This window comes from Nannospalax galili, unplaced genomic scaffold, assembly GCF_000622305.1.
Source record: "Nannospalax galili isolate Female #2095 unplaced genomic scaffold, S.galili_v1.0 scaffold1077, whole genome shotgun sequence".
NCBI classification, from domain to species: domain Eukaryota; kingdom Metazoa; phylum Chordata; class Mammalia; order Rodentia; family Spalacidae; genus Nannospalax; species Nannospalax galili.
This window is the reverse complement of record NW_008340429.1, coordinates 1,660,252-1,688,088: the sequence shown is the minus strand read 5'-3', so window position 1 is coordinate 1,688,088 and position 27,837 is coordinate 1,660,252. Positions and strand designations below refer to the sequence as shown.

Here is a 27,837-nt window from a genome sequence, read left to right as displayed (position 1 = left end):
CCGCCGCCGCCGCCGCCGCCGCCGCCGCCGCCGCCTCTTACACTTCACGGAGCGAGAGTGCGGCGCGGACGCCCAGCCGCTGGGCTGCTGAGCCCACAGCTAGCCGGAGCCTGAGCCCGAACCGCAGCGCCAGCCCCTGCCGTAGCGAGCCGTAGCTCGGGCCGGGGCCGGCGGCGGCTCACGGACAGCGGGGCGGCCGGCCGGTGCTGCCCCAAGGCGGGTAAGGATCCCGCGGTGGTGGTGGCGGTGGCGGTTGGCGGTGGCGGTGGCGGCGGCTCCGCGCCCAGAGAGGCCATAGCCGGCGGAAGCTGAGGGAAGGGGCACTACGCGGACCCAGCCGGTGTTCAAAGCGCCGGGGCTGAGGTGGGGGCCTCTGGGACACAGAGTGGGGATTGTGGCTGGGGCACCCTGGTCTCCGAGGTCCACCGCCAGAAGCCTAGAGAAGGGAGGGGTGCTGAGCTGGACCGCAGCTCCCGGTGTCCGCTCCCGGGAGCTCCGAGACGCGGGGATGAGACTCCAGGAGCGCGCGGATTGGAGTCGGTTTGGGGGAAGCGTCAGGCCCTCGGTCCAGCAAGCTGGGGGCGGGGGGGGGTGCTGGAGGACCGAACAAGCAGGGAGCATCATCCACGACACAAACACACTTGTTGGGCGACTAGCTCAGCTCACCCAGCCGCTTCCAGATCATCGCGGGCACCTGGAGGGCCGTAGCACCAACACATATACACGCGTACAGACATCTGTACATATGTGAACACAGACATACCACCCGCACACCAGCGCCCACTGGGGCACAGTCACTAGCTCAGAATGGTTCGGCATCTGCACGATCAGCAACAGGGACACACAACCCGTGGACATAGAGAGCGACAAACATTCGGGTGTGACACTGGGCAATGCCAGACACACAAACACAACCTCGGGCCCTCATGTACGAATGTGCATGCTACAGTTCCTGCCAGATGCACACTCAAAACCTAGCTCTCTACACATACACCCTGAAGAAACACACCCTAACATAAATTGTTATCCATTTGGCCAGGACATAGGTACACAGCACAGGTCTCTCTAGTCCCTCTCCACTGCAACCCACACATACGACCGAGGGTCTCAGCTCACGCCTTGATCGCACACACCCTAACAGAGGTACCCACAGCAGTGCCTCAAAACAGAATCTACTGCTTCCAGCGTCTTAATACTGGTTGTCACACACACCTTACACCAACAGTGTCACATTACACTCCCGCAGCGCGTGAACACGCACACACACACACTCACACTATTCTATTCCTCTCTCCTCCCAGAACAAATTCCCTTGGGAGAAGCCGCCAGGGTCTCCTGGAGAGCACCAGGCGCCCAGTCACCTTAATCATATTAATCGGGACTTTGTTATTGTAAATATCGGCACTAGCGGAGCCCCGGGGCCGGCCAGACCGGCTACCCAGCGGGCACCTCCCCCACTTCCACTCCCGGGCCTAACTGGCTGGGTATTCCGGGAACAAGCAGGACCTGACTGGCCGCGCCATACCGCCTCCCTGGGGCTCCAAGGCCCTGAGTCCCTTTGCAAAAGGTACAACACTGAGACAGTGTTTGAGGCCTGGGCGGGGGGGGGGGGTGTCACTTAGCCGAGCTCTCAGAGGCACGGGAGGCCCTGGCACACCTGGGTCCCGCACACCTGGGTGGTCTTACACCTGGGCGCCCCGTGTTCGGGCCGGGGCTGCAGGCCAGTCCCGTGTGCCGGCAAGAAGGCCCTGGGGCCAGAAGCGAGATGGCCGCGAGCACAGCAGAAACTGGTAGGCGAAATGGACTAGCGCCCCTTCCCCCCTCAGCTCGCCTCCCCCCCCCCCACCATAGTTCAGGTTTCTGGCCTCAGTTTCTCCAGCAATGGAGGGCGACTATTTCTTCAACAGGAAAAACTGGGGGTGATGTTGAGGCCATCAAGGACTGAGTGCAGGGCAAGTACCCTGTTTCTGCTTCCCTGAGAGGATCGGTTTTATGAGAAGGTCCCCGCCCGGCCCGGCTCGCGGCTTTGTGATTCCGGCGCCGGCTTGCTCCCCGCCCCCCTCCCAGCGCCCGCTGCGTGACTCCCGCCGGCGCCGACTTGTGGGGGACCCTAGGCTGAGGCCGGAGATGCGGAGCAGGAGGGATTCCCCTCGGCGGCCCCGGAGGCGAGAGACGCCAGTGGCCGCCCGGCCTAGGAGCGTTCTCATCGGGATGCGCCCTAGCCTAGCCTCACCTTGGACTTCTGGAGGCCCGGCGCCACCAGAGTGAGGGCGGGGGTGGGGCACCCTGAACCTCAGCGGCGGCCGCTGTCCCCCACTACGCGTACACCGCGTCCTCTGGGAGGAGACGCTCGGCACGCTGGGTGTGTGCTGGGAGCGCCCACTGACCAAGGCGGCCTGACTGGGAGGCTGTTCATGCAGGCTGAGCCCAGGACTTGGTGCCGGAAGGTGCAAGGCGCCTTCCAGCACCTGCTCTCCCTCAGGCCTCAGGAGCTGCCAGGACTGGGACAACCCAGAAGGTATTTGTGGTACCTTAGAGATCTAGGTGTGTGCGGGAGCGCCTGGGTATTACTTTCTTGAGTGGGGGTCCGAGATGGGGTTGAAACCTGTAATAACTAGGCTAGGGTAGGGGTTGAGGTTGACTTGAGCGGACGCCTCAGAGAGGGCCAGAGCCCGAGGATGGGATCAAGTCTGGGCTCTGGTGCAGCCCCATCTAGTTCTCTCCCTTCTCATTCTCCTTCCTGCCCCCAGTTCCAAATTCAGAAGCGACTTCAGCGGTAAAGGGCTACTTCTGGAGAGAGCTCGGCAAAAGACAGTGAGTGACACCCGGCGAATGGGGCCTGCATGGGTGGGGAGGAGCCAAGAGGAATCAGGGTTGTGTTGTGAGGTGAGAGCTGCCCCTGCCATGAGCAAAGCTAGTTGGTGTTGCAGAGAGGGATTCTGTTCAATGATGTATTGGGCATCTACTGTTTGCCAGTGCCCATCGTGGTGCAGTAGTAAAAACATACTATTCTTTGCTTTCATAGGCTAGCAGGAGATTAATTTGTTCATTTACTGAACCAGAGAACACCTACTATGTGCCTGTTGGTGGAAATAAAATGCTCTATTATAGGATTGGAACACTTAAAAAAATAGATAAATAGGGACTGGAGAGATGGCTCAGTGGTTAAGAGCACTGGTTGTTCTTGCAGAGGACCTGGGTTCTGTCTCCAGCACCCACATGGCAGCTAACAACCATCTGTAACTCTAGTTCCAGGGAATCCAAGCCTTTTTCTGGCCTCTGTGGGTTTGTACACATGTAGTGCATGCACTTAAATACATGAAGACAAAACACTTATACATATAAAATTAAAATAAATCAGTAAAAACTAAATTGATATATAATCTATCTTGCAATGTAATAGATCTTGATGCATCTGATCTCACTTAATTCTCCAAAATAACTGCAAGAGGCAGGATTTTGGTGTGTGGGGGATTGAGACAGGGTCTCTTTGTAGCCCCAGCTAGTTTAGAACTCACTATGTAGACCAGGCTGGCCTGGATTTCATAGATTCACCTGCCTCTGCCTCCTGAGCACTGGGATTAAAGGTGTGTGCCACCATGCCTGGATGGGGATTTTTAAAAAAAAAATATTACATTTGTTTATTTATGCTGCACACAGAGGTCAGATAACAACCTTTGGTAGTCAGTGCTCTCCTTTCCCTCTGTAGGTCCTGGGACTCAAGTCATCAGGCTTGAAGGCAAGTTCCTTTACCTGCTGAGCCCTCTCTGACTTGCCTAAGAGGCAGGATTTTTTTTTCCCCCATATTATAATCCGGAAATGGATTCAGAAAAGTGAATTCACTTGGATAAGGTCACACAACTAGAAAGTGCTGGGTTGAGGGTTTGAACTCAACAATCTGGTTCAAGACTGCAGGTGCCCGGAAGCCTGCAGAGGCTAATAGAAGGTTCTGGAAGATAGGAGAGAAAAACTGAATACTGCTCGCTGTAGGAAGCGTCTGAAGAGCTCCACCCCATGCAGCCCCACTTGCTTATCCTCTGCTCAGATGGTCTCTTTATCCTTTGGTGTTTTGTGCCTGCAGCACCAGTGGCTGTTGTGTAATAGTGCTGGGGGGCGGGGTGGGAGTCAGAGCTGACCTGTTCATTCGGACAGTGAGAGCTCTCTGCTCACAGCATTGGGCAACTAGTGGACCTTGGTTCCCAAGTGGTCTGGAAATGAAGGTTCCAAGTGAACCCTCATCTGTTCTCATAGTTTCTCAGATGTTGACACAGGTGGGGTTTTCCTTGACTTTCCTGGACTCTTGTCCCCTCATCCCTCACTCCCATACCCCTGATGGTTCTTTGGCTCCTCAGTGGCAATGGGTATGGGTCACTGTTCCTGTCTCTACTTAGGGTTTCTCTTCTCAGGGTCCTGGGCACCCATGTTACTGGATGGAGAAGAGGCACCCTTACCCAAGAAGGTAGCCAGGGGCAAATAAGGCACTAATCGCTTCACAGGCCACTGCCTGAGACTAATGACTCCCAACACCAACTGCTCAGGACAAAGTTCAGAAATGTTGGGGGTAGGGATGTAGAAAGGCCACTTTACTGCTGCTCCTGCCCTTCCTGGCTAGCCACATGACTCTCTACAGCTGCAAAGGGCTGGGAGGCCTGGGCTCCCTCCTGACTAGGCAAGATTGGCAGTCTTTTTTTTTGGGAGGAGTGGGGGGTGTAAATAATATAGCAAACACCATATTCCAGCCTCAGAAATCTCTTCTTTTCCCAAATCCAGCTCTTTCTCCAGTATTTCAATGAGAAGACATTCATTCTCAGATCCTGGCACTTCCTCACACTGCTTCTGTGACCTAAAATGATTATCATTTTTGAATTTTTTGGTTTTTGGTTTTGTTGTTGTTGTTGTTGTTGTTTGGGGGGGTGTTTTGGGGTTTTTGTTTTTGTTTCTTTTTTTTTTTTTTTGAGGCGGGGTTTCCCTGTAGCCCCAGCTGGTCTGGAATTGGCTACGTATACCAGGCTGGCCTTGATCTCACAGAAATCCACCTGCTTCTGCCTCCTGAATGCTGGGATTAAAGGCTTGCGCCACCAACCCAGTTTGAGGTTTTTGTTTGTTTGCTTTGAGACAGGGTCTTCCTGTAGCCCCAGCTGGCTTGAAACTCACTAAGTAGACCATGCTGGTCTCTATCTCAGAGATTCCCCTTGGCTCTCTGCCTCCTGAGTGTTGGGATTAAAGGCATGCATCACCATGCCTCCTGCCTCCTGAGTGTTGGGATTAAAGGCATGCATCACCATGCCTGGCTTGATTAACATATTTTTGAGTCTCAAACATTTGATCATTTGTGATATGGGGAGGTGCTATAATAATACATAGCATCCATTTCAGAGGATTGTGAGGATTCAATAAAAGATCATGTTTATAATACGTAGTTGTGTGTTAGAAAAACCTTAGGATTTACTGGTATGGTGGTGGTGCCGAGAGATGATGGTGGCAAAAGTGATAACGATATAGTTTTCAGGGCCTCCAGCTCTTTCTCAGTTCTATGAAACTAGTGTATCTCAAAGTTGTTTTCCCAGGCCTTCGTATCACAATTGCCTTGAGGGTTTTCTCCAGATCCCACCTCCCAATCAAAATTCCTAAGGGGAGGGCCAGATAATCCTTATTTTGGTAGAACTTTCCAGGTGCTTCTTGGACCCTAAGCCCTCAGTAACTCCTGCCCCCAACTCTGGACAACCCTCCTCCAGTCTCATTTCCCTGACCCCTCCTACCTCCCAGGAATCCCCCACACACTACTCCCTCCTCATAGCTTCCTTGGATTGTGTTTTATCCTCTGGTAACCCTTTCCTGACTCTGCAGCTGGCTGGAGGCAAGAGGGCTCCTAAAGCGGGGTGGGGTCAGGAAGCAAAAGAGGTTTGAGTCTCAGGTTATGACCCAGAAATGGGAAAAAAAAGCCCCAAAGTGGAGGCTTAATCTTTAGCCCTCAAAGTGGCCACAAATCAAAATCACCTTTACTCTGTCAGACCATGGACTCTCCAATTTGTTGCCAAAGTTTGTGAGATGGCATTTTTCTAGGACAAACCTGTGTGACAGCTGTAAAGTTCTCAAAGGGAATGTGACCCTAAAAATGTTAACAGTTCTTCAACTGGAGAAGGGGAGCAGAAGCAAGCAGTCACTGCCTTATTTCTCTTTGCCAGATTTGTGCTAATTCCATGGTCCTTCCATGAAACCCCTACCCTGCCAACATTTATGCAGAATCAAGGTACAGTAATCACCGTGTTGTGTGTGCTGAGGAGGGAATGAGGTTCTTTGGAGACAGTCCTCTAGGGATGTGTTTGGGTTAGAGGTGAAGTAGTAACATGGGGGGTGGATCCAAGTGGGATATCATATCAATTCCTCCTACCTTTAAAGAGAGGAAGTTTAGGACTGAGACTAAGCATGCCACACTAGTCTGATAATAGTCTCAAGGAAGGGGCCTATGCTTGGGGGAGGGTCCCAAGAGAATGTGAAACACTTGACTTGTGCAAGGAATCTTTACATTCAGTGAGCATTTACTGAGAATCTACTCTGCACCCTCAATGGAGTTTACATTTTTTACCCCAAATGGATTCCTAGGAGAATTGGTAAGTAGGCAACAATGACCACACAACCAAGGCCAGGAGGGGTGAAGCCCAGGGAGCTAAAATAAGCCCCGTCATGCAAGAGTTATTTATTGAGAGTCTACTGTGTGTTGGTTCCAATGCTAGGCCCTGAGGATGCAGAGTGAACAATTAGAGGCTCATGACTGTAATCAGCTCTTGGGAGGCTGAGGCAAGAGGATTGTTTTGAGTTTGAGGCCAGTCTGGTTTACAGTGTGTGGGACTCTGGCTCAAGAAAGGCTCTCTGCTTACTACTCTCTTGTAAGGAAGGCAGACATTAGCCAATTTTCCAAGTAGGTCTGTAACTACAATTGTGCTAAGTGCTTTGAGAGACCATTTATTGAGTGCCTATGTTGTTATAGGCATTTAGCTTGCATTAACTCAAAACTACTAGGAAACAGATGGTGTTATCTCCATTTGACAGATGAGGAAACTAAGGCTTTGAATCATTTGCTTGAGGATATGGGTAGCTCAGGTTTACCTCAGCCTATTTGATGCCACAACCTGGGCTTTCCTTCACCCTGGTGCCTTATCTATGTCAAATGGGTACACAGAGGAAACCCAGAAAAGCTGAAAGATTTGAGTTAGAACCACTGTTATAGCAGATGGGGTCAGTCTTTGCTGCTGTGTTCTGGTCAGGTCAGAGCCTAGCACTTTGTAAGTGCCTCACATTTATTGAGTACATGAATGAGCGCTTATCTTGTACCTAGTTTTACCAAGCTGCATCAGTAGGGACAGGGGGATGAGTAAGTATGTGAACTCCTGCCCCTTCAGGGTACTTGGCATCTGCCTGGGGAGACAGAGAACACAAAAATAGGTGCCCAATACTGGAGTTGAACAACAGGGCCGGGCGGTGTCCCAGGCAACCCAGTGATTCATTGCCTTAGGATTGGATCAGACAATAAGTGGCTGTGAGTTGGAGGAAGGAGAGGTCACTGTGGGTTGCGTTAAGTGGGATGGGCAGTGTCAAGTCTGGGGTGGAAATTCCAGGGGTGGGGAAAGTGGATGAAACCTGGAACACCCCCCACCTTCCAAAGAAAAATGTTGGGTAGAGACTTGGGATTTGAATAGAAGAGAGGTTAACCATGTTTGGTTGTTGTTGTTGTTTTGGTTTTGAGATAAGAGACCAGTGACTGAGACACTAACTGCTTGGTATAATGGAGTTGGTCTGATGGAGTGGCAGGCAGGTAACCTCAAAATGGGGGTGGTGAAAGAGCAGGACTATTGTGGTGATGGTGGTGGCACGTGTAGCTTAGGGCATGAACAACAGAGCTCTAACTGGAAGGATCTGGGGGTGGCAGAAAGAGGGAGGGTATGAGATACATTAGACCAGTTAGAGAGGGGGAGGGGATAGGTATGCATAGGAACTGGATGTAGGAAAAGAAAGGGGTCAAACAGGAGCCAGAGCCAGGTGTGGTAGTGTACACCTGTAATCCCAGCACTCTGGAGGCTGAGTCAGGCATTCAAGGCTGGTTTGGACAATACAGTGAATTCAAGGCTAGCCTGAAAGACACAGTGAGACCTTGTCTCCCAAAACAAGGTCTGAAAATGTAATATAGCTCAGTGATAGACCATTTTTCTAGCATGTACAATGTCCTATGTTCAATCTTCAGCACTGGGAAACAAACCAAAACAAAAAAAAACCTCAACAAAACAGGAGGCGGATGATCATCTGGAGATCAGAAGGGGTGGATGTGGGAAAGGCTGATGGTGTCATTGCAGCTCTGTCCCAGTTAGACCTGCTGGGTTTTCTGTTGCTAAGGACAGGCCAGGGCAGTGCCCAGTGTCAATTTGAGGGCCAGAAAGTCCAAATCCCAATCTTGACCTCTATTCCCTTCTTAAACACACCTGTTCATGGCAACTGGCAGTGAGGACAAGCGTGTTGGGAACTCTGTGTGTGTGTGTGTGTGTGTGTGAGTGTGTGTGTGTGTGTGTGTGTGAGAGAGAGAGAGAGAGAGAGAGAGAGAGACTAGAGTACTTTGAGACACATGGTTATGGAGGAAGTCAGAGAGGGTTAAAACTTCTCAAACCTAAGCATTTTCTTTTTAAAAAAATTATTTTGAGATAATATAGGGTCTCTCTTAGCTCCAGCTGGCCTGGAACTCACTATGTAGACCAGACTGGCCTAGAACTCACAGAGCTCCACCTGCCTCTGCTGCTCCCCCCCCCCAGTGCTGGAATTAAAATTATTTTTATTATATTTACTTATTTGTGTGTGGGAGCATGTGTGTCACAGCACACATGTGGAGGTCAAAGGACAACTTACTAGAGTCAGTTCTCTCCTTCTATATGTGGATGATAGGGATTGAACTCAGGTTGTCAAGCCTTGAGGCACCTTTACCCTCTAAGCCATTTTCCTGGCCCAACCCTAGCCATTTTCACATGGAATCCAGTTATGGAAGTAGGGACCACTGGCTACTATGGGCAATTTTTGTCAGAAAAGGAGGATTTGAGATGCAGTACCTCTTACACATACACTTACTTGGCACCTCAGAAGAGAGAAATGAGGCACTCTTCCTCTCTTCTTCTAGCCAACCCAAGTGGGAAGTATGGGCAGTAATAACCTCCAGGGTCTGGGGCATCTGGGGTGGGTCTGTGTTGCTTTTGTACTATATCTGTGGGACGGAGTCCTCCCCACAGACAGGACATATTCGAGGCCTAACCCTTCCACTTGCATTTGCTCCCTATCTCAGTATCAGGGTAATTACCATGGGTGACTAAGGCAGGATGCTGGTGAGAAGGAGGTGTTGTGCAAAGCATAGAGCTGAAGGGGGGGCAGTACCCAGGGAACGTCAGGTGGGTAAGGGCGTGCCAGGGGCAGGTGCTGCTCTAGACCTGCCAGTCTGCTTACCAGCTCCTCCAGCTGGGTCAGACACAGCTGCTGTACCTCATTGTGGGTGAGACTCCGGGTTTTGGAATTGCATTTCTAGGCTGGGCTTGACTCTCCTTGTGGGAGAATGGTGTATGGAAGGAGAGGGAGAATGGAGGGGTTGACTCTGGGCAGCCCACTAGGCCAGATTCCTCTTCCTAGCTGATGGCCTCTGTTTTGCATCTTCTTGCAGTTCTCCTGATTCTGGAGCCTGCCAGGATGGGGTCTCTGAGGCCCAGCCCAGGGCCTGGGGGGCAGCGATTGCTGCTGCCCCCCTTACTGCTGGCACTGCTGCTCCTGTTGGCTCCATCTTCAGGTTATACCACTCGGGTAGTATACAAGGTGCCAGAGGAACAGCCACCCAACACCCTCATTGGGAGCCTTGCTGCTGACTATGGTTTTCCAGATGTGGGCCATCTGTACAAACTAGAGGTAGGTGCACCATACCTACGAGTGGATGGCAAAACAGGCGACATTTTCACTACAGAGACCTCCATTGACCGTGAGGGGCTCCGAGAATGCCAGAACCAGATCCCTGGGAATCCCTGCATTCTGGAGTTTGAGGTGTCTATCACGGACCTCGTGCAGAATGGCAGCCCTCGGCTGTTAGAGGGCCAGATAGAGGTGCAGGACATCAACGACAACACGCCCAACTTTGCCTCACCGGTCATCACCCTGGCCATCCCAGAAAACACCAATATTGGCTCCCTCTTCCCCATCCCACTGGCCTCAGACCGTGATGCTGGCCCAAATGGCGTGGCATCCTATGAGCTGCAGGCTGGGCCTGAGGCCCAGGAGCTATTTGGACTACAGGTGGCTGAGGACCAGGAGGAGAAGCAGCCTCAGCTCATCGTGATGGGCAACCTGGACCGTGAGCGCTGGGACTCCTATGACCTCACAATCAAGGTACAGGATGGTGGCAGTCCTCCACGTGCCAGCAGTGCCCTGCTTCGTGTCACTGTGCTTGATACAAATGACAACGCTCCCAAGTTTGAGCGTCCCACCTATGAAGCTGAGCTATCTGAGAATAGCCCCATTGGCCACTCAGTCATCCAGGTGAGAGGCCCCCTCCATCTAATTTGTCAGGGTAACCCACCTTTAGAAACAGAACCCACCCCAACCAAGTAAAAGTTTCCTTCATTTAGGAAAGAAAATGCCAGACTGCTGTGTGGAGCCTCCCCTCTCCTCAGCTCTAGCCAAAGAGACCTTCCCACCAACTTCCTCTCCCCAAGTGATACTGTCTTCTACTTAGGTGACAGTGACATGTCAACATGCTGCCTCTTAGTCAACATTCAAGTCAGGGAAACCTCTGATAAGTGAAACTGCTCCCAAGCCAGAGAGGTGCCTTTTCTCCAGACCAGGGGAGCTGAGCTGCAGCAAGGGAGTCATCTTTTACCCAGGAGACCCACTCCTGCCATGTTGGCCTCTTCCTAGTCAGGGGCAAGTCCCTTTAGCCCCCAGCTATAAGCAAGTCCCTTTAGCCAGGTCCTTTTCATCTGGAGACACAGGCTCACTGTGCCCCTCCCCAACAAAGTTACATGAGATTGTGTCAGCCAGGAGGGTCCTCAGTTTTAACAAGTCCCATTGGGCTGTTTGTACACTTGCCTCCTCCCCCACGCATGGGATGCCATGGATATGTGGTGCTTTGGTATAGTTTGGGGGGTGGTTAGTAAGCGCTACAAAAGTTCTCAGCACCCTTCTTCATGGGAACTGCCCCAGGGGTTGGGCAGCTTGGTGGGACTGGGGCCTAGGAGGGGCAAAGAAGCGTCCCTGCAGACAGGTGGGTGTATCTCCTGCTGTCATCTCAGCCGTGGCCTCCTGCCAGCCTCAGCTCCTTTCTGTTTCCCCATGGGCTGAAGCTCTCTGTCCATGATGTGAGGGAGCCAAGGAAGGCTCAGCTGGCCTGGACACGGCACCGTTACCCAGCCTAGGAGACCCTTCATTCTGAGTCCTGGAACTGAAGTGAGTGGGTGGCAGCTTTCATCTTTTCTGGTGGACTGGAATATAGAAATGAGGCTGAGAAAGAATAGAAAGACAGACAGTCGGGGATGGTGAATAATAATAGCCTAGGAGTCAGGCACTGTTCTAAATGCACCATGTGTGTTATATCATTTAATCCTTCCAGTACAAGATAAGTAAGCATTATCCCCATTTTTCAGATGAGAGACTGAGCCTATAGAGATTAAGAAACTTGCCTGATATCACAGCTTATAGGTCAGAGCCCACCTTGGCCCATATCCAAGGTGGATACAGAGTAGCTTAGAGGTCAACATGACTGAAGTGAATGGGAAAGAACAGGCTGTGGGAAAGAAGCAGTCAGAACTAAGTAAGGATGGAAAGGAAATAGGAAGCCGAGAGTCATAGACAGAGACAAAGTTGGGGGCAAGGGGCAGCTAAGAAGCTAGGTGACCAATCTAGACTAGGAGGCTATAGAATATAGAGTTGGTGACAGACTGGAGTCAGAGGCAGGGAAAACTACTAGGGTTTGCCAGGGTTTGCCTTTAAAGGTGTGAAGGGACACCAGGGTTGCTGGGAGCTCCTACCTAGGAGCTTCTGCTGTTTAAAAAGCCCTGGCAGATATAGTTGGGAGTTCTTATCCTAAGGAGAAGAATGGAAGCCCAGCAGTGGCTTGAGGGCCTCTAGGTACTGTGCCCAGTACTATGTTATTAATTTCTTGAAGACAGATGGATGGATGGATGGATGGATGGATGGATGGATAACAGACAGACCAAAACTAAAAAGGGGGTTATTTAGGAATCACTTGACATGTTCCAGGCAGTTAGGTATTTGTTTATATTATCTCATTTAACCTTCACCATAATCTTGTGAAGTAAGTTCTATACTTTACCCCCATTTTATACATCTGTAGACTGAGGCTTAGGAAGGTTAAAGAATGGCCCAAGGCCACATAGTTCACTGGAAAGTGGTAGAGCTGGAATTTGAACCCAAGACTTTTGTTTTGCTTCCTAGATTCTACCAAGTTTTGCCTATCCCTCCTCCCCAGACTTGATAGACACACACACGTGCACACGCACACACACACACACACACACACACACACACACACACTCCTGTTTGGTTATGAATGACCACCAACCCTTCACCAGTGGTACTTCATGGTGGTTCCCACCTGGCTCCTGTTGCTCCATTACCACCCATGTTTGTATAGAGTTGGTCTCAGTGTGCATCGGCATTGGCATGGGAGGGTGTGCCCACTGCAGAGGGACAGACAGTTCATTGTTTGGTGCTGGAAGCCTAGCCCGCTGCCAGGAGGCTCTGTGGCCTGCACCAACCCCTCCCTCCTGGCCCCAGGCTCAGGCCGGATTCCTCACACTGGTGCCTTGCCAGCACCAGCCAGCAGTCAAGAAGCTGCAGAAACAGGTTTCCCCGGTTTGACAATAGTGGCTGGGCTGGGCCTGGTGGCTCCCTCTGACCTGTATCTCCACCTGGCTGCTTTCAATAGAAATATCCTCACCAGTAGTCTCTAGGTGGGCATGGGGGATCTCTATTGATGCATGCAAACACACGTTCTCACAGTCACATATAATCATAGCTCATAGTCACATACCTGTTTATATGACACATGCCTGAGTACAAAGTATCTATGTAAGTGCATGAATGCCCACCATCTCTATTGCTCATACACCTTTCCATCTCTTCAGAGGCTGGGGGCCAGTTTAACCCACTGAAAGTATTTTCCCAGTTGATCGTTGGAGCCTCATCTGCCTGTTTAAGTAGACTGATACAAGAATGAGGAATGGAGTTTAATTCTGCCCTGTCCTGTCTCTAGTGGGGCTGCGTCACTGAGAAGGATTCGTAGGCTGCATTTGGGCATTTTAGGAAAATAGGTTAGCAATGTCTGCCAGTGTCAGGACTAGGGAAAGACTGCACACATGCTGCTTTTGGAAAACTGGCTAAGTTAGATTCATCGTGTCTGCTGTACTTGTTAGAAAGGATGTAGACAGCACATGCACCCCTTGGTTCACTAATCCATCCGTGCTCTCCTTGTTCTTTGCTCCTATTCTATAGGTGAAAGCCAATGACTCAGACCAAGGTGCCAATGCAGAGATTGACTACACGTTCCACCAGGCGCCTGAAGTTGTAAGGCGTCTTCTGCGACTAGATAGAAACACTGGACTTATCACTGTTCAGGGCCCTGTGGACCGTGAGGATCTAAGCACCCTGCGTTTCTCAGTGCTCGCCAAGGACCGAGGTGCCAACCCCAAGAGTGCCCGTGCCCAGGTGGTGGTGACTGTGAAGGACATGAATGACAATGCCCCCACTATTGAGATCCGAGGCATAGGACTGGTAACTCATCAAGATGGGATGGCTAACATCTCTGAAGATGTGGCAGAGGAGACAGCTGTGGCCTTGGTGCAGGTATCTGATCGAGATGAGGGAGAGAATGCAGCTGTCACCTGTGTAGTGGCAGGTGATGTGCCCTTCCAGCTACGCCAGGCCAGTGAGACAGGCAGTGACAGTAAGAAGAAGTACTTCCTGCAGACCACCACCCCTCTTGACTACGAGAAGGTCAAAGACTACACCATTGAGATCGTGGCTGTGGACTCTGGCAACCCCCCACTCTCTAGCACCAACTCCCTCAAAGTGCAAGTGGTGGATGTCAATGACAATGCCCCTGTCTTCACCCAGAGCATCACTGAGGTTGCCTTCCCAGAAAATAACAAGCCTGGTGAAGTGGTGGCTGAGGTCACTGCCAGTGATGCCGACTCTGGCTCTAATGCAGAGTTGGTTTACTCTCTGGAACCTGAGCCAGCTGCCCAAGGCCTCTTCACTATCTCACCAGAGAATGGAGAGATCCGGGTGAGGACATCCCTGGATCGTGAACAGAGGGACAGCTATGAGCTAAAGGTGGTAGCAGCTGACCGGGGCAGCCCTAGCCTCCAGGGCACAGCCACTGTCCTTGTCAATGTGCTTGACTGCAATGACAATGACCCCAAATTTATGCTGAGTGGCTACAACTTCTCAGTAATGGAGAACATGCCAGCACTGAGTCCAGTGGGCATGGTGACTGTCATTGATGGGGACAAGGGGGAGAATGCCCGAGTGCAGCTCTCAGTAGAGCAGGACAATGGTGACTTTGTTATCCAGAATGGCACAGGCACCATCCTGTCCAGTCTGAGCTTTGATCGAGAGCAACAGAGTACCTATACCTTCCAACTGAAGGCAATGGATGGTGGCATCCCACCTCGCTCAGCTTACGTCGGTGTCACCATCAATGTACTGGATGAGAATGACAATGCACCCTTCATCACTGCCCCCTCCAACACATCTCACCGGCTGCTGACACCACAGACACGTCTTGGTGAGACAGTCAGCCAGGTGACAGCTGAGGACATTGACGCTGGTGTAAATGCTGAACTGACCTACAGCATTGCTGGTGGTAATCCTTATGGACTTTTCCAGATTGGATCACACTCTGGTGCCATCACCCTGGAGAAAGAGATTGAGAGGCGCCACTATGGGCTACACCGCCTTGTGGTGAAGGTCAGTGACCGTGGTAAGCCCCCACGCTATGGCACAGCCTTGGTCCACCTTTATGTCAATGAGACCCTAGCCAACCGCACGCTGCTGGAGACCCTCCTGGGCCACAGTCTGGACACACCACTGGATATTGACATTGCTGGGGATCCAGAATATGAACGTTCCAAGCAGCGTGGCAACATCCTCTTTGGTGTGGTGGCTGGTGTGGTGGCTGTGGCCTTACTTATCGCCCTGGCAGTGCTCGTCCGCTACTGCCGGCAGCGGGAGGCCAAGAGTGGCTACCAGGCTGGTAAGAAAGAGACTAAAGACCTGTATGCCCCGAAGCCCAGCGGCAAAGCTGCTAAGGGAAACAAAAGCAAGGGCAAGAAGAGCAAGTGCCCAAAGCCTGTGAAGCCAGTGGAGGACGATGATGAAGCTGGATTGCAGAAGTCCCTCAAGTTCAACCTGATGAGTGATGCTCCTGGGGACAGTCCCCGTATCCACCTGCCCCTCAACTACCCACCAGGCAGCCCTGACTTGGGTCGCCATTACCGCTCCAACTCCCCACTGCCTTCTATCCAGCTGCAGCCCCAGTCACCCTCGGCCTCCAAGAAGCACCAGGTGGTGCAGGACCTGCCGCCTGCAAACACATTTGTGGGCACCGGGGACACCACGTCCACGGGCTCAGAGCAGTACTCCGACTACAGCTATCGCACCAACCCCCCCAAATACCCCAGCAAGCAGGTAGGCCAGCCCTTTCGACTCAGCACACCCCAGCCCCCACCCCACCCCTACCGAGGGGCCATCTGGACTGAGGTGTGGGAGTGATAGAGTAGGTATATCTTGCCTGCCATGATCACTACATCATGTGGGAGCAACCTGAGCTAGCCATGGGAGGTGGGACCACTGATCTGGGGGTGCTGAGGCCTTGCTAAAGACCATGCTGCCTCACCTAGACATGGGGGGGATAGACTGAGTGGAAACTGAGGGAGGGTATGGTTTGTGGTGCCCTCCCTGTCCCTTCTCACGAGGGAGAGGCCTGTGACTTGTCAGATCCCAGGATGCTGGACCAGCTGCTGGATCTTTTGGGTGGGGCTGATGGGCAGGTGAGTAGACAGGTTTGAAGACAGAGAAGGCAGGGGAAAGTGGGAAGAAGTCTATTCCAAACCTGGGTGCTTCTCTGGAGGGAACACAGGAGACCTAGAGTCTTGGTGGGGAACTGGGTGGGGAATCTGCCAGGGAGGGGGGAACCTCCCCACTTGTGCCTTCTGTATGTACTGTATATTAACCTCTTCCTCATCCCCAGGCCCTGGGGCTGGGCCCCACATCCCCTACCCCAGCCCTATACATGTGGCCCTGACAATAAAGTTCTCTATTTTTGGAGTTTTGGTTTCTTATTTCCCTGGAACTGAGAGACGCAGCGAGAGAGACTGGAAACAGCCCTTTGTTCTTAAATCCTGCCTCAATTTCCCTGTCTCTCCTCTTTATTCCTTCCTCACACCCTAGGCCTGCCTACTCTACTCCAGCCCTATCTTAGCTTATCATTTCCCTTCCAGCCTTCAAATGGAGGAGTATGGTAGCATGCTTCCTCACCCCATGTTTGTGAGGCCTTCTTGGAATGAGACTTCATCAAGAAAGGGCAGTTAACAACATCCTGTCTCCCTGATCTAAGACAGTTTTTCCTATCTGCCTAAATGGAGTAGCTTCCAAGAGACCTCAGACTATAGTACCTACATAAAATGGCAACCAGCCACCTACCTCAGGTGAAGCCAGAGAACTTTTGATTATACCAGCCACTTTCCCTCAGGGCAAGATCTTCCTCCAAGTCCCTTTCCCAGCCTTTTCATCACAGCAACACCTAGCAATTAGCTGGCCCTGTGTCTCCCCATGATCACCAGCCTGGGCTGCAGAGAGGGAGGATCCTGGGAGAGTTGAGGGCTTCTCCAACTCTGCAGCAACCCACTCTGCACCTCCATGCTTGGGTGTGCCATTGGGCTGAGACTTCCCAGTTGTTCCTTCTGCCCAAGACTACCTCCTTCCCCTTCTTTTAGCTCCCTGCTCCAGCCAGCCTGCCTGGGATCACTCTCTCTCTCTCCATCTCTCACTTCTTGATCTCCTGGGTCTGCCCTGACTCTGATTGTGTCTAAGTGTGGGTGAGTGGCCTCTGGTCCTGGGGAGTCTCTGAGGCCAGAGGCAACCTATCTCCATGGTGACTGAAGAGGCTTAAGACACCCCTGGGAGGTCCAAGGCGCCAGCTCTCCTTGATTCCATCTATAAACTCCCCAAAACCCTGGGGTACCCCAAAAGGGAAAAAATTTCCTGGGAGTTTTGGAAGAGTGAGGTATGTGGAAGTCATATCTAGTTACATCTTATTTCTCCTGGGAAGTCAGGTATCCTTTGGTGGTCTCTAGCAACTTCTGAGTTCCCATTCTTTCTCTTCCATTTCTGCCCTTGCGACCTTTGCTTCTTCCATTCTTTTACCTCATTCATTTCTTTCTTTCCCAAGGTCTGAGAGATTGTTCCTTACTGGGCTCCAACCCAACCCAATCCATCCTGAACCATCCATGGAACCACACTGAATATCTCCTTCCCAACATTCAGACATAACCAAACCATACTGGCTGTTGTCATCACCAGAACACATGGGCCAAGTTCCTACTGCATGCTCAGCATGTTATTTGACCCAGATGGAAAAATGGCCACAAATGAAATGAATCCTAAGTGTTTAAGTAAAAAGGACCACAGGAGGCTGTCCCCAATGTGTTTCATGAAAGTTTTTCTATTGGTGCTATTCTCTTCCCTTTTGGGAGGCCTTGCTCAGTATAAAATACCAGATGTGAATTAGTTCATTCAATGCTTATAGCTTTGTGACACAGGTTATTTTATTAGTTTTCATTTTACAGAAATGAAAACTAAGAAGTGATGGAGTCAAAATTTAAACACAAAACATCAGGGAATCTGATTTCCAGAGTCTGCCATTATCTATTTACTATACAATTAAAAAGCGATTTCATGATTAAGTTAGAGATTCACTATCACGTTAGCCTATTAAAAGTTCTGAAAAACGCTGTAACAAAAGGGAGACCTGTTCAACTTGTATAACTCTTGAGTTTCCCACATTTATTTGACTATAGTGCCCCCTCCTTTCTTTGAGGAACATAGTGTGGGGAAACTTGCATGGAACATAGGAGTGGGCATCCAGGAAGACAATAGGAACTAAGAACCAGCTTGGCGGTGAGGAGGATTCAGGCAGGCGGATCCCCTTGCCTAAGGTGCCTGTGTGAGCAACTCTTGAAGCAGGAGTGAGCATGACCAGGTTGGAGGCAGAGGGGGCAGAAGGGGACTATTCTGGATGGATTGGAGGTTATGGGAGTGAAGTGAGACTGGAAGAGCTGTAGGTTATAGAGGATAAGGATGCCTGTGGAAAGAAGTCCCTGAAAGCTCAGGAGTCTTCCAGATGAACTGAGTTTTAGAAAGAACATTTTCCTTGCCTAGTGTGTATAAGACCTTAGTGCAATGAACCCCATTACTTCTGTGTGGGGGGAAGCACTGAGTTACTAAGGTTTGGTCTAAGAGTGAGGTCTAAGCTGTGAGGATGAAGGGTGGATGGATTTGGTTGAATTTAGGGGGGAAAACCCTGTGAAATTCAAGATCCTACTGGATATGGAGTAGAGATGGGAAATGAGGACAAAACCACCAGGATTCCCAAGTAGACATCAGCCTTCTGAGTGTGGGTGATGGGATGGTGATGGGATCATCACCTATGTGGAAGATGATCACAAAAAGAATTTGGTTTTCAATTTGTTGTATCTGGAGGGCCTGTAGGGACAATGCAATTAGAAATGCTTATCAAGGGCTCAAAACTTCAGGGCCAGAGTTTGAGAGGTTTTTGGACCTAGGATTTTAAGATTTAATAGAATTGCAGGAAGAATTGTGTTGAGCATAACCCAACCCACTGTTTCACTGAAAAAAAAAAAATCATGAGGGAAAAAGCCCAAGGGAATTACTCATAGGCAGGCCCGAAGTCCTTGATTACCAGGTTCTGCAGGGATGGAGAGTAGCTGGCCAGAGTCTTGACAGAAACCAGGAAAGAGATGCTCCAATAATCAGGCTGCCATTCTGGAGCCTGTCCACCCAATACTTGGCAGACCTTGCTCCTTTATAAGTTCCTAGCCCCAAAGGTGCAGGTCAGTTCTGGGACCTTGTCTCATCACACAGACCTTTCAGTGTTCAGGATCACAGGGGTTTCTGAAAATGTAGTGAGGCAGTTGTGGACTGCCTTCTCACCAGCTCTGAAACTCTTTGTCCTGATAGCCTTACCCCCACCCCAGAGACTGACAGTACACTGGAGAAGGGGTGGGGAGTGGGAGTGTGGGTCTGCAAACCTGGGACCACCTCTCTTGGTCGTTTTCTTAACCTTTTATAGAGGGCCACAGAACAAAGGCAAAGCGCTTCTATCTTGGAGGATTAGAGGAGCCTGGAGACTCATCAACAGGGCTTGGGTCTTGTTCCCCCTTCCTCTGGCCTCTAGGAGCCCAGGATCTGTGTCCTTCACAGCTCCTAATTTCTGGCTGGCAGGAAAACAAGTGGTGGTCCCAGGTGGGTGCTTGGGTGACTGGATGGTTGTGCCAAGTACCAGGCTGAGGTTGCCAGGTTGCTAGGCTGATCATTAACTCATAGCAGGCAGGCAGGGCTACTGGTGGGGAACAGCCTGTACTGCTCTCCCAACCTTAGCACAGTTTAAACTCAAGTCTGGTCCATCATACAGGTGGTCCCTCCTAGAAACTGCTTCCCATTTTCTAGAAGGGTCTCCATTGACAACACCTTTCCTAATCCTTGGTGAATGCCATGCAGGGTCTTGCCCTCTACAGCCCCTTTCCTGACCTGGAAAACCGAAGAGTTTCACTTCTGCTCCCTTAGGTCACAGGCCACCTGGCTTCTTACTAGGTTCTCTCTCCTCCCTCCATCCCCTCCCACATCAAGGCTTCTATGTAGGGTTTGAAGGGAGCTGAGGGCTGAATAGAAGAGGGCTCAGTGGGGAGGCCTGAGGCTGCCTCAGCACTGCAAATCTGGGCTGAGGAGGAGGATGCAAGAGGTTGGCATCTTTTGGATGGAGGCAATTGGAAGTTACAGAGCAGTGAGACAGGTGAGGAACTCAAGACTGGAAGGTATGGTTGACTATGAGGAGACTGTTCTGGTGTGGAGGAGCTGTTTGGGAGTCAGGAGGCTACTGCTTTCAGGAAGCTGTTTTGGAAGTTGGAGGCCATGCTGGTGTTTAGAGGCCAGGTTGGCATTTGGAGTTGGCTGATATTGTGCTTTCTGCTATTGGGCTCTACATTGTACTGGGGCTGTTCTGAAAGGAAAAGGAAGCTGTGCCTGTGTTGGGAAGCTGGGATAGAGCTAGAAGGGCTGTGCTGACTGTTTTCAGGGTTATGAGGGTGGCCTGCGGGCTGTAATAACACTGAGGCCTATGCTGTGTTGGGACTTCCAGTGTGTGGACTTGGCTGTACCAGGAGCTGGCCTAGAATTTAAAAGCATCTCTATTGTAGTATGTGCTTTTTCTGGGGTCTATGCTGTTCTAAGGGGGCTGGGTCTCTTCTTGGCTGCTGCTGAGGTCTGGGAGGGCCTTGCCGGGGGCTAGGGCTGGGCCTGGTGTGGTGCTGGGCCCTATGGAGCAGGCTAGCCAGCCAGCAGTGACACACTCTCTGTCTCTGCAGTTACCTCACCGCCGTGTCACCTTCTCGGCCACCAGCCAGGCCCAGGAGCTGCAGGACCCATCCCAGCACAGTTATTACGATAGTGGCCTGGAGGAGTCTGAGACACCATCCAGCAAGTCATCCTCAGGGCCCCGACTCGGTCCCCTGGCCCTACCTGAGGATCACTACGAGCGCACCACCCCTGACGGCAGCATAGGCGAGATGGAGCACCCCGAGAATGGTGAGGACCATCAGCATGACTGAGGCACTCTGGGAATGAGTAAAAGCCTGAGAACAATGATGACACCTTAGAAATGACCCTCCATTTCTTGAGTTTTGCTTGTGTGTTCTGTAGTAAGCAGCATGCTTTCAGGTATATACTGTTTACATGTCACATTCTCAGATCTGAGAACTTTATGGCATCCACTTTATAGTGGGGGAAACTGAGACTGAGGGCTTCTGTGACTTGCCCCAAATCAATCTGGGAAGTGACAGACCCAGGAGAGATTTATACCTCGTCTGACTCCAGAGCCCTATGAATGGTGGCTAGGAGGCTTGGGTAATGGAAACTGGAAAGGGGGGTGGTGTTTCCTAAATAGGTGGGAAGATTTGAAATGATAGCATGGCCCCTGTAATCCCACCCCCAACCCCCAGGAGAGGAATGGAAGAGAGAAGGTTTGGCTGAGGAAGAGCTGAAGGCAGTCTAGCAGGGGTGGGCCTACCTGGGAAGGATTTGAAGGGTGATGGGCTGGAGCAGAGGTGATTGTGGAAATGGATGGTGAGGTGTGTCACAAGAGTATGCCTGTGCTTTGCATGTGTGTGTGCACAGAAGTATGTGAGAGAAGGCATCCCTTGAAGCCTCTGAAGGGGAAGTTTGAATAAGCCAGCCCTTGGATTGAGAAGAATGACTTGGAGCTGTTTTTGCATCTCACCTCCCTCATTCTAAAGTCTCCCTCCTCTCAAAAGATGAAAAGTCCCAGTCTCCACCCTGGGTCATAGGGCCCTGTCTAATCTCCCAAGGCCTAAGCCCAGAGCACCGTCTATCCTTTCCCCTGCCTCTCCATGCGTGATCTCATGCCAGTCTCGTCCTTTTTGTGCCCGCGCAGAGCCGGTTGGCCGGAGCAGGCCCTGAGGCAGAGTGCCAGGTAGGTGGGAGCTGCTCTGGGGTCTGGGGTCTATGGGACTCGGCCCAGCACCCAGCCCCGCCCACCCAGTGCTCCGAGCCACACTGGGTCCCCCAACTCTGCCCTGAGTAAAAAGGGCCTTGGCACTTTGAAGGTTAACAACAGAGCTGTCCCCTCCTCACCTTGCATTGGCAGGAGGCCAAGCCAGGGTGGGTGGTGCCAGGGGAGCTCCTGCCCCAGGTAGTGTTCCTCAGTTCCTGAGGGGGTCACCTCCTGGTGCTGCCCCTGAGTAAGGGCAGACTAGGGGCAGCTGTGACAGGAAGTGCTCATGGCCTAGCCGTTCCCATGGAGACTGTAGCTGCCCAGCAACCACACTGGCTACTGCTGATGTCAGGCGGCCAACTCCTGTTCCCATGGGTGTTCTGGGCAGGGAGCTGGGGCAAGGCCAGGGTGGTGGCTGGTGAGGGGCTGGTGTGAGGTGGGCAGGGGCTGCATGAGCGTGGCTGTTCGTGTGTGTGTGTGTGTGTGTGTGTGTGTGTTCGCGCGCGCGTGTGAGCGTGACATCCCACATAGAAGCTTGTCCCCTCCCCCTGGCTTTAAAAGCAAGGCATCATCGCTATGCTGGGGTAGGGTGGGGTTCTAATACAGCTGGGAGCATGTGAGGCTTGAGGGGACGAAAGGAGCTGTGTGCTGATTTTTGTATGGGGACAGAGGTATGCAGTGGAATAGATTTGTGAGTCCTTGACTCTGAATGTGGATGTATGCAGGTGTGTGCACGTGCAAGAAAGAGCGATTAAATGAGGATGGGGGTTTCCTCAACCCTGAGTGTGGCACTGCATGATTTAACCTGTCTGGAGACAAGTGAGAGTTTGTAGATGAGTTGTATATTTGTACACATGTCTGAGGACAGATTTGGTGAGTGTATGAGAAGAGTGCTGGATGGTAGGTGAGGTTGTTGAGCTGGAGTAGAGGCAGAGACAGCAGCAGCATAGTGGGCCTGCTGGTGGGTAGGGAAGGCTGTTGCTTGCCTGAGGGGTGTGTGTTTCTGAGCTCAGTGGGCAGACCGAGCTGTACACCTCTGTTTGGAATCAGAGTGTGGATGGTAGTGGGAGACCATGGAGCAGAGCTTTTCGAGATGAGGCTGCCATGCCTGATGGCTGTCCTCTCTGCTCTCCTGCAGACCTCCGCCCTTTGCCAGATGTTGCCATGACGGGCACGTGCACCCGGGAGTGCAGTGAGTTTGGTCACTCTGACACATGCTGGATGCCCGGCCAGTCGTCTCCCAGCCGCCGGACCAAGAGCAGCGCCCTCAAACTCTCCACCTTCGTGCCTTACCAGGACCGAGGAGGGCAGGAGCCTGCGGGAGCCGGCAGCCCCAGCCCCCCGGAAGACCGGAACACCAAAACGGCCCCCGTGCGCCTCCTGCCCTCCTACAGTGCCTTCTCCCACAGTAGCCATGACTCCTGCAAGGACTCGGCCACCTTGGAGGAAATTCCCCTGACCCAGACCTCGGACTTCCCACCCACAACCACACCGGCATCTGCCCAGACGGCCAAGCGTGAGATCTACCTGTGAGCCCCCTTCTGGCCGGCGGCCCCCCTCCCCCAGCCGCCGGCCAGTTCCCAGCTGGGTCCATTCCAGGGCCCCCCAACTCAACCCCTCCAGTGTGGACTCTGTGGTCAGGGCCTGAGCCCCAGGAATACTGGCCTCAAAACCACGTTGGCCCTTCCCCCATGCAGGGTCCAGGTCCTCTCCCCCATTTCTACACCCTAGATCCCAGGAGCCCCTTCTTCCCCTTTTTGGGGGCTCCACTCAGCGGATGCCCAAGAGGGTTCCTCTGTAATGACTGGGCTCCCTTCCATCGACTTCCAGGGAGAACCCCTTGCTTTGGGCAGAAGGTGGAGTTAAGAGTGGGCAGCACACTTTAACTCATTGTTTTCTGCATAGCTGACCAGAGTAGGGTGGCCCTGCAGCTGGGTTAACTAGGGGACTTCCCCCTGGGAACTCTCAGAGGAAACTCTCCACCATCAGGGGCTCTCTGAAGGGCTGTTGTTACCAAAGGTGGGGTGGGGATGGGGTGGGAGTACTGTGAAGATCTCCTCTTCCAGTACTGCTCCTGGGCTGGCCCACCTGCCTGTCGCAGGCCCATGCCTGGTCCCATCTGGGCACCCCCCTTCCCTGCTGGTCTTGCAGTGTCTGTATATAAGGACCTTGGAATGATGTCCCCATTTCTGCCTGATTTGCAACTTTTCTCGTTGATGTTGTGTTGTCTTGGGGGACCCCTCTGGGGGGGGGAACCTGTCCGTGCCCCCTCTTCCCTGCCGCAGTGCCCCTGAGGCCTCTATTGTTCCGTGTTGTAAATACCCCTGGGGCCATGGTGGGATGGGGGTGCAGGCCAGGGAAACAACAGGTGGGTGGGGGTGGGGACAGGGGTAACATTCGCCTATCAGCAGAGCTGGGCTTTTATTTAATTTTTTTTAAAAATACAAATCTCTATTTTTTTGGAACTGTTGCGCTGTGCCCTGTGGGGGATCCTCGCTCAGACTGGCCTCCCACACCCAGATGAGCATCACAGAGGGGCCCTGAGGCTGTGGGGGAGCAGCTGGACAGGGATGGGATGACTGTGCCTCTGGCCTGGTTGGGTGAGTTGGGAGCAGGAAAGTTTGCTAAAGGGGTGGCTGGTTGCTGCCTCCAGTATGGGGGACCTGCACCCTGCCCTCTCCCTGTCCCCCAACCCCCCAGCCCCTGCCATGACTGACCCATCAGCCTGTAAAACCATCATTGCCTTGATCTCAGGGGGTGGGAAGGGCTGCCTCAGAGCACCCTGGGCTCCAGGCCCCTTCTTCCAGTTGGGCTTCCCTTTACCAGGGTCAGGGGTCCCATGGGGGGGGTGGGAGATTGGGGGGGGCAGAGAAGCCCAGTCAGCCATGATGAGGTGGGGTTCTTTTCTTCACCTCAGGGGGCCAGGGTGTGAGGGCCATCCTGCAGAGTCCCCATCTCCCACTGTGGCCATCTCAAAGCCTCAGCCCCTCTTCCTTCCAGAAGCCCCCACTGCCTTGGCCCGTACCTCTCCAGCTCCCAAGGGCCCAGGCTGGGAGGCTGGAGACTCAGGGTATGGCCCCCCGCTTAACTTTGTTTAAGCTTGGGGGGTGGCCCATGTGTGGGAGGGGTAGACAGGCTGCTGGGTCGTCTGGTGCCTTTGGGAGCTGTGCTGCTGGGGTCTTGACTCCTGTAACCCCAGAGACCCCACTCCCACCCGAGAAAAGCCAGGGGGCTTGTAGAATCACCGTATTCTTTGCCTCCTTACCCCTACTTTTGTTTTGGGGTAACAGTGCTGAGGAGTGCATTGTTAGGCTGGTGGTCCCTAGCATCCACAGCCCTTCCATGGAGGGCAGGGGGGGGGGCTAGGGTGGCAGCAGCCAGGTCAAGGGGTTGGCCAAAGGCTCCTTTCCCTGGGGGAGGCCCAGGAAGTGGGCCAGGGGCTTGTTAAAGACAAAGCCCCTTTCCCCTGCACAAACGGGGCAGGTGCAATAGTGGTGGAGCTGGTAGTATGAGGTGCCCAGCTGGTGGGGCAGTGACCTGGAGGGCTGTCCTAGGTCCTGGAGATCAGGATCTGGACAAAAAGATTGTATGAGGCCTATCTGCTCAATGGAGAGGGTAGTCCAGCCAAGAGGCATCCCTGGGGTCAGTAGACTCCCATTGGAAGCCCCTGGTGGCCTGGGCACCCTGCCCTGGCCTTGGAGTCTCCTGAGCACTGAGTGGAAGGGCAGAGGAGCATTTTGCACAATGGAGAAGCCAGAAGGAAGGGGGTAGCCCAGATGGCTGGGAGGGCTCAGAAGCACAGAGCAGAAGTCTTTCCGAAGGCAATGCCAGAGCCCTGACCCCCTGGTTGGGGTCAGGACACTGAGTCTGTCACCACCTGGGCACACAAGAGGTGAAACCAAAGGTGGGCAGGGGATGGGTGAACAGCACTGGGGACTGGCTCTGTTGGTCCTAAGTCTGTGAAGCCCCTCCCCAATTCCTTGTGTCGCGTACAGTTTTATGTACCAATAGGCGACATTTGGCTAGAGGAGACCCCCCTCAAACCCAGCCTGACCCAGTCAGTGTCTTCCTAGTGGGGACCCAGTTGGTCCTCATCTCTCTACTTCAGAGCTTGTCTCTTGGTAGGGGGAGGGCATATGGGGACATATTTCTCTCTTAGGGTCCCCATAGCATCTCACATCAGGAAGGGAGCTGTCTCTAGGCATCCCTAACCTGGGGGCTTCCTAGCCCTTATGTCTCCCCTTGGGAGTCTTGGGACATGAATTCCCACTGGGACCATGGGAACATGTCTTCCCTCCCTACCCGGGCTCTCTGGGGAGCCTGGTTGCCTCCCAGGGTTCCTGGGAGTATCTAAGACAATTCAGTCTTGGGCCAGCCCTCTTCCCAAGGAAGGGGGCTGTCTCTGGCCCCCCAACTCTCCTATGGGGATGTTCCTGTCCTGCAGCACTTTGGGATGAGGTTGAGCATCTCTGAGTTGTCTTTTCTCCAAGGGGCACTGGGATAACACTCTCTCCTGAGAGCGGCCCCCTGGAGCCATTTCTTTCTGGGTGGTGGTTGTCTCTGGGTGTTGGGAGGGCTGGTGTTGACCGTGAGAAAGTCTCTTAGGGACGTCTCCTTGCGGGACTTCTCTGGGAGGGAGGACTGTGTCTTGCCCACGGGGGTTCCGGGGCAGACATGTCTGCCCATTGTAGGGGAGACTGTGTCTCCTCGGGTTATCTGAGTGGGGAGGGGGGCCGTGTCTCTCTCGTGTGTCGGGTGGGGAGGGTTGGGGGGGTTGGGCGCGTCGGGTGCCCACTTTGGGGTCGTGTTTCTCTTGGTTCGTGCCACTTCCCACCGCCTCGCTCCTTCCGGGAAGGGCCCCCGCCCCGCCCCCACTCCATCCCAGTCCCCGGCGCTGCGAGCACAATCCCTTGATTTGTAATGATTTCTGTCTTTTCTGTCTTTCTCTTTCTCTGACCTCCCTCCCCTTGCTGCGAGCATGCGCAGGCACCGCCCCTACCCCCTCGGGTTCGGTTCGTTTCCGGTTTGTTTGCTGAGCTGTCAATGAAAGACCCGTGTAATTATTCCCGAGCTTTACAATAAAAGTGTGAAAACCGGACCCCACTCCGCTTCTTCCAGCCCTCGGGTCTGCGTCCCGGGGAGAACGAGCTATTCCTGGGTGGAAGCCTTGGGTTGCGGGTGGGGGGGGCGTGAAGGAGAGCGACCCACACCATACTGAGATCAATCGGTTGCCTCCTGGGGTTGAGGGCGAGGGGGTGAAAATCCGGCCAAGGAGAGACACGTGATCGGTACTTCTCAAAGTGACGCCTACCGGGTGTGCTGGGCCGGACCAGTTCCCGGCTCCCCATCGCACCCCACCCGCACAGATGTCAGGTGCAGGTCAGGGATGGAGGAGACCTCTGGGGAGGATGGTGCACTGTTGCCTTCTTCCTTGGGGCACCCTCCCTGGGCTTGCTGGTGGGGACTGAGGCCCCTCGGTCCTTCCCTGGTGCTATGACTTCCCTCTCCTTTGGCAATGAGTAGAATTGCGGAACTGGATGCAAGGGTCGGGAGGCATGTGTGTCTGGCGCTTCCTCCCACGCTGGAATGAGGGTTTGAAGTCAATTTCGGGGAAGGGGGCCGAAAAGGTCTTCGTCTGGGTCGCCGTCCGGGTCTCGGACAGCATTCCCTTCCCTCTTCCCCGCTCCAGCAGCCTAGGCCTCCTTAGCTCGGCGGCTTCCGGGTAAACAGCCGCTGAGGAGAGGTCGAAGAATTGAGACCTGATCAGCCAGTTCCCCGCCCCGCCTTCCCTGGTGCGCTTCCGCTTGACCTGCGTGGTCAGCTCTGTGTTCCCTGCCCTTTCTCTTCGAAGGCCTTGCTCCGGGACTCCAGGTCCATCCAGCCCCTGGGATTAGCCGAGCACAGAGACTAATCCCGGATGAGCCTGTGTGTAAACCCGGATTGACTACCGGGATGGAGGGAGTCTCTGGAGCTCTTAACATTCATCATTCCCAGATGCG

General features: G+C 53.0%; 1 protein-coding gene across 8 annotated transcripts; it reads left to right on the top strand.

Annotated features, from left to right (window-relative positions):
* Positions 1-39: 39 nt before the first annotated feature.
* Positions 40-26,936, top strand: Pcdh1 (protocadherin 1). 8 transcript variants are annotated; one of them, XM_008835515.2, is made up of 8 exons: positions 2,417-2,518; positions 2,751-2,814; positions 6,186-6,250; positions 9,689-10,551; positions 13,525-15,720; positions 20,694-20,913; positions 21,779-21,817; positions 22,977-23,054. In XM_008835515.2, the coding sequence occupies exons 3-7, from the start codon at positions 6,238-6,240 to the stop codon at positions 21,802-21,804; spliced, it is 3,318 nt and encodes a 1,105-aa protein (XP_008833737.1). In that variant the 5' UTR covers positions 2,417-2,518; positions 2,751-2,814; positions 6,186-6,237; the 3' UTR covers positions 21,805-21,817; positions 22,977-23,054. The 8 variants fall into 8 exon arrangements, with proteins under 8 accessions (XP_008833733.1, XP_008833735.1, XP_029420570.1 ...); XM_029564708.1 differs by lacking the exon at positions 21,779-21,817 and having other exon boundaries at positions 22,977-26,936; XM_029564709.1 differs by lacking the exons at positions 6,186-6,250; positions 21,779-21,817 and having other exon boundaries at positions 2,434-2,518; positions 22,977-26,936.
* The last annotated feature ends 901 nt before the right edge of the window (positions 26,937-27,837 follow it).

Bases quoted from the DNA above. Each gene is read 5' to 3' on its own strand.
- Pcdh1 (XM_029564708.1), top strand. The intron at 15,721-20,693 runs GTAGGCCAGCCC...CTGTCTCTGCAG, and splicing joins CCAAATACCCCAGCAAGCAG to TTACCTCACCGCCGTGTCAC. The intron at 20,914-22,976 runs GTGAGGACCATC...GCTCTCCTGCAG, and splicing joins GATGGAGCACCCCGAGAATG to ACCTCCGCCCTTTGCCAGAT.